The 5,846-nt window shown below is 61.1% G+C and overlaps 1 protein-coding gene across 1 annotated transcript in view; it reads right to left on the bottom strand.

Moving 5' to 3' along the window:
* Positions 1-4,727: 4,727 nt before the first annotated feature.
* COL20A1 (collagen type XX alpha 1 chain) overlaps positions 4,728-5,846 on the bottom strand; it is a 23,834-nt gene continuing 22,715 nt past the window's right edge. Inside the window, exons 34-36 of the mRNA XM_045296972.1 lie at positions 5,508-5,574; positions 5,298-5,423; positions 4,728-4,845 (exon numbers count right to left, since the gene is read on the bottom strand). Of these exons, the coding sequence (XP_045152907.1) occupies positions 4,820-4,845; positions 5,298-5,423; positions 5,508-5,574 (219 nt within the window). The 3' untranslated portion in view covers positions 4,728-4,819. The remainder of the gene's footprint in view (positions 4,846-5,297; positions 5,424-5,507; positions 5,575-5,846) is intronic.

Consider the following 5,846-nt stretch of genomic DNA (forward strand, 5'->3'; position numbering starts at 1 on the left):
GGCCAGGTGTGTGGGCATGCTGCTGTGACACACTTTCTGGGTCAGAGGTGATGCCTGGGGTGGAGGAGCCTCCACCAGCTGCCCCGAGGTCTCATGTCCTCCTTCATGTTAATAAAGGGGGTGGGTGGGGTGTAATACATAAGCCAGAGACTCCAAAGAGGAAGTAGTTGGCTAGACCCCCGTCACCGCTCTGCTCAGCCCCCTGCAGCCACAATAAATGCCACCGCTGCCGAGCGAGCCCACAGGTGGGGTGTGTTCTCTGGGGACAAGGCTGGACCCAGGCGGGTGCTCTGGGAGGAGCCTGGTTCACTTTCATCTTCCAGCTGGTGTTCCTGGGCTGGTAGCAGCATCTCCACATGCTGTCTGTCCTCCTGTGCATGTCTGACTGTCCACTCCGTTCCTGACTGCGCAAGCCTAACTTAGACCTGTAAGGGACAGGTCTCAGGTGGTCTGCGGCAGAAGCACCTGTATTTCCAACCAGGGTGTTGTTGACTGGGGTGGGGGCGGGGGGCGGTGTGGACAGGAACGGAGCCCTTCAGCGCCTTCTCAGTTGTCTGCACCAAGACCCCAGACTGCCACCGCAGGAAGTTCCCTCAGGTCCCTCCCTGTCTGCTCCTGCTCCATGACAAGCTTGCCAGCCCCACCCCTAGGCCGCCCTGCCTGTTCTCCCCCAGCAAGTGGGGTCAGATAGTGTCTTGTGTTCGCTGCTTCCTCCTGACGCGCTGCCAGGGCCTTTCTGTGTTGCTGCGTGTACCAGGGCCTTCTGCCACGGCTGCACCCCACATCTGAATAAAAAGCCCCATCACTGTCACCTGGGGTGAGTGTCCATGTCTGAGTGACCGGGAGGGGGTTGCCAGGAGCTGGGCTTGTGTGTGAGAGAGGCGGGGAGTCCTGTGGACCGAGTGCCCCTTTCTCTCCGGCAGCTCCTTGTGGGGGGCTTGCTGGGCGGTGGACAGAGGTCTGTGAGAAATGAAGGTACCAGACTCCATGGTGGTTGTACCACTGTATGCCCCCCCACCCCAGATGTTGGCGGGTTCTGGTCCTTCAGCATGCTCACAGCCTGGCGGGGAGGCGACAGCCCCGGGGGACCCACGCTGCTCCTTCCTCTGTCCATGGCCACTTCCAGCTCAGGCGACAAATTGACTCCCTGTCTTTGGGGCCACTGTCCCCCTCTCTGCAGTGGCTATCTGCCCACTGGGCGCCCCTGGGGACGCCTGGGGCAGAGTGGGTCCCCTTCCTCATGGTGCCTTCCCCCCACTGCAGTCTTTGGGGGCTGGGCATGGTAGGGGGCGGTGTGCCCACCACTCTCTCTCTACTTTGCGGGCCAAGCAGCCTCCATGCCCCCGTCCCTCTCCCTCACCAGCCTCGTGCCCGGGCTACCCGCTTCCCACCTGCGAGTCTGTGTTGCCTGAGCCTTCAGGGGCCAGATAGATGTCACAAGCAGACAGGAAAGGGGTCTTTGGCCAGCAGGCCCCAATGCCATGTGTGGCTCACACATCACCAGGTCACCGGCAGTCCTTTAGGGTGGCCACCCTGGACCAGGGCTGTCTGAGGCACTGCCTGCAGATGTGCTTCGGTGCAGTTGTCCCGTAAAACATCAGGGAACACGATGGCTGATAAGTGAGGCGAGGCGCGGGTGTGCCACTCTGGGGGGCCAACAGCTCCTCGCTGGGCTGCTAACCGGAAGACGGCCAGTCCAAGCGCTCCCAAAGGCCTGTGGGAGAAGCCATGGCATCTGCCTCTAGGAGACACCAGCCACCTATGGGACAATGCTGCTCCATCCCATGGGGTCTCAATAAGCACCCGGCACAGCGACAGGTGACACCTGTGTCTCTTCTCTTAATAACCCCCCTTCCCATCAAGTGGATTCTGAGCCACAGCGGCCTGACAGGACAGGGCAGCACCGGCATACAGAATCCCTGAGGTTGTATAGCATTACGGAAGCAGGTGGCCACGTCTCTCTCCCACTGAGCTGCTGGTGGGTTCAAATGGCTGGTGTTTCAGCACTTAACCACGGCGCCACCGGGGGTCCTCGAGATGTGGGCATTCACCCTGAACGCTGTGTCTTCCTGGGAAGGCTTGGTGAGCCGGAGCCCAGGGCTCCCGGAGGATGCTCCCTGTGTTCCCAGGATCGCTGCCAGCTCGGGGGCCTTCGGGTCGCTTTGAGAACCCGACCATCTTTCTAAAAGCCAGCGAGCACACGAGCCCCTTCCCCGGAGTGAGCTGTTCGGCTTGTCCTCCTCGGGGCTTCTCCCATGAAGTGTCTCCCCCAATGAGGGTGGAGGCGGGGAGCCCTGTGACCCAGGGCTGGTTCCAAAGTCCCTCCGTGCCTGCTCCTCTGCTCCACGCCTTCCCTCCCAATCTACTCAGGGACACTTGCCCCCAGCACCGGTCAACAGGAAACTGGAGAAATGGGGTCACACCAACCTGAGACTGGCTCTGCTCCAGCACAGAAGGAGGTGACCGGAAGGCCCTCCTTCCTGAAAGACACAGCACCCGCTTAGGTCATTGCTCTGCTGGTCATCCTCCACACCAGAAGCTGAGGCTATCCCTGTCCTGAGATGCGGCTCCAGCTGCACCTCTCCAGTTTTGCCAGTTTGTGAGTTCAGTGTGTCTCCAGTTAAGATGGCTCGGTATTGCCGGTAACTCCTTTAGCCTAGGATTTATTTAGATATGATATTTTCCCCCTAAGAGCCTAAGAGAATGGCTGGCTGGCTATCTCTAAATCACGGTGCTGTGGCTGGAACACAGCTCTTTGGCACTTGAGGAGCTTTCTGGTCGAATGTCAGCATTTGTGTGACTGATTCACATGGGCTTGAAGGGCAGGTACCTCTATTACGTAGCATGTTCTCACGTTCTTTTAGTCATGTCTGAAAACACCCTACTTGTCTTTTCCGTGGTTGGATCATTTCTGGAACGGGGGGTGGGGGGGTGGGGGCTGGTCGCCCCCATGACTGTGGTCTGAGCTGTCCTCCCGGAGGATGGTTGGGCTGGTCGCCCCCGTGACTGTGGTGTGAGCTGGAGGTGGTTGGCTTCTCACATGTTTGGGGCCATTATTATCGCACGTTTGGCTCCTTAGCTGGACAGATGACTTCTCGTGTTAGCCACTGTGAGCCTGTCTCGGCTCCTTTGAACGTTTTTTACATTCCCGGCGCCCCCCCACCATGACCTGGGTCCCCCGTTTTGGGGGCACTTTGAAATGATTAGTTCTTTAGGTGGGAGTCATGAGGCTCTAACAATGAGCTGATTATTAGGTAGTTGTTTGGGAAAGGATGTGGGGCTGCCCTTGTCTTGAGGACCCACCAGGACTGGATGGCGGGGCGGTGTCTGGTTGTAGGAGGTTGGATGGCTTCAAAGGTGCTAGGTCTGGGTGGGGAGAGGACCCATGGAGAGGAGCCGAGGTGTGAGGGGCACCACACAGTCATGAGCCCCTCTGAAGGCAGCCTCACTCCCACACATACAGGGTGCCATCGGCAGCTACGTACATTCCTGTGAAAGGAAGGGCATCAGAATGGGCTGGGCACAAGGGCCTCCCAGACACCAGTGTTCGGAGGTACGTGTCTGGAGCTGCGGTGGGGGCGGGGGCGACAGGAAGAAGGGCCTGGCTACACATGGCTACAAAGGGCACATGGGGGGGGGGCACAACAGGAGGTGGGTGATGGAGGTGCCCTTTGGAAGAGGCTGGCCTGGGCCACCCTGGGGTCATGGAGGTGAGTCAGCTATGTGTGCTTCTACAGGCAGGAGCACAGGTGTGCAAGGCTCTATGGTGGTGGTGGGGCGCTGGGCCAGTGGAGGGGACAAGAAAGGGCTAGGGGAGTGGGGAGGGGTGGGCTCAGAGGCCTCCCTGAGCATGCCACCCTGGGAGGCTGTGGGAGCCCCTGCTCTGGGTCACATCCTGGGGCTTCTCTCCAGCCACCGTGAGGGAGCTGAGGGCCAGGTGAGCCATGCACCCTCAAGGGTGGGAAAGGGGCGAGGGGGAGGGGGAGGCCAGGCTGAACAGCAAGCAGAGAGAGACCCCGAGCTGCAGAACAAGACTGGTCTGGTGGACACTGAGCTGAGCCCCTCAGGAAAGTCTGGGTCATGGTGACGCAGGGCAGGGGCCAGTGGGAAGCTGGCATGGTCCTTGGGCCCCGGAGCTGGCAGGGCTCTCAGGGAGTGGCTGGTGACAGGGTCCGAAGGCTGCATTGCCTCAGAGGCCTGGGGACCCCACATTCTCCCTGAGGGGTTTCCCTCCACCTGCACCTGCCTGAGCACCCTTCTTACAGCCCCCACCCAGCTCACTCCCGGCCCCATCGCTGCTGAGAGGTAACCCCTAGGGCCTCACTCCCAACTCCCCAGTGACTGACTAGAACTCCCCAGGACACTGGGTGTGGGACTGACTGCTGCCCAGGAGCAGGAGAGGCTGAAGGAAGGAAGTGGCCATGGGCTATGGAGAGCAGAGAGTCTCCCAAGGGTCTGGGGAGGCCATGGGGTGCGGGCTGGGGCCTGGGTGCACATGAGGTGGGCCCCACACCAGAGACTGGCACTGCTGGGTGCACATGCGGTGGGCCCCACACCAGACTGGCACTGCTGGGGACTGTACCCCCCACCTGCCACACGCAAGTAGCCAGGGCCAGGTGTCATGGCGAAGGGGAAGGGGAGTCCTCTCCAGAGGGGAACCGGTGGGACAGGGGACTCACAGTGACAAGGACAGGCCCCGGCCCAGGAAAGAGCAGCCAGCACACAGCACCATGGCATAGGAAGTTTATGTGTTCAGAGTGCACACGGGGGAGGGGCTCTGGACCCCTGATGTGGCCACTTGCTGCCCATGGCAGTGCAGCTAGGCAGGGTGGCACGGGGGCAGTCCTGGGGAAAGAAGGGTCACCAGTCAGCCTGCCTGCCCGCCCGCGTCCCCACCTGAGACCCCGCGGGGCGGCATCCTTGGCCCATCCCCAGTTTGTACAGGGCAGAGTTGTGTGAGTGGCAGCAGGGGGTGGGAGGTAGGTGTTTGGGATCCTGGACTCAGCTCCATAGGTCAGCCCTGGGCCACCCTGTCCCAGCAAGCCCCAGCGCAGCCCTCATGATCACATGTCTCCTGGGACCCCTGCTCCCACCGGCCTCCCAGCTAGGCGCTGACCCAGCAGCACCCTGTGGACGCCCGGGCACTCTGCTTCCAGGGACTCTCTCTCCGGGGTGGAGCTTCTGGTCGGGCCCGAGCCACTGCCCTCCATGCTGCCAGCTGCCAGCCAGTGAGAGGAGTGGGGCCAGGCTGGACCCTGTGGGCACTGGGAGGGTGTGCTGCCACCCAGGGGGCACACCTCTGTCCTCGGGGGTGTGGTGCTGGACTCCTCCTCCAGGCTGGCCCGGTCGGGTCACCCCCTCGAAGATGGGCCTGGGGGGCCTGGGCTCCCTGCGGAGGACGGTGTCCAGCTGGTGCACGTGAGCTGAGGGGACACGTCAGTGGCAGCAAGGCCTCACGGCAGGAAAAGGGCAGGGGATGCATGAGGGCCTGTGGTCTGGACACTCACTCTGAATCGCCGCCTCACAGGCCTGGCTCACCAGCTGATAGATGGCCATGAGGGACTGTGGCTCGCCCTGCAAGGGATGTGCATGTCAGGGACACACGTTTGGGGGGACATACATGTGAGGGACATGCATGTGGGTGTGCATGTTAAGGACATGGGGGTGTGCGTGTTAGGGACATACATGTGGTGTACATGTTAGGGACATGCATGTGGGGCATGTGTGTGAGAGACACACATGGGAGATATGCATGTGAAGGAACATGCATGTGAGGGACACATGTGGTGAGCATGCATGTGTAGGACACACATGTGGAGGACATACATTGAGGGACACATGTGGGG

This window comes from Echinops telfairi, unplaced genomic scaffold, assembly GCF_000313985.2.
Source record: "Echinops telfairi isolate 266 unplaced genomic scaffold, ASM31398v2 ScPeMD7_7414;HRSCAF=8452, whole genome shotgun sequence".
NCBI classification, from domain to species: Eukaryota; Metazoa; Chordata; class Mammalia; order Afrosoricida; family Tenrecidae; genus Echinops; species Echinops telfairi.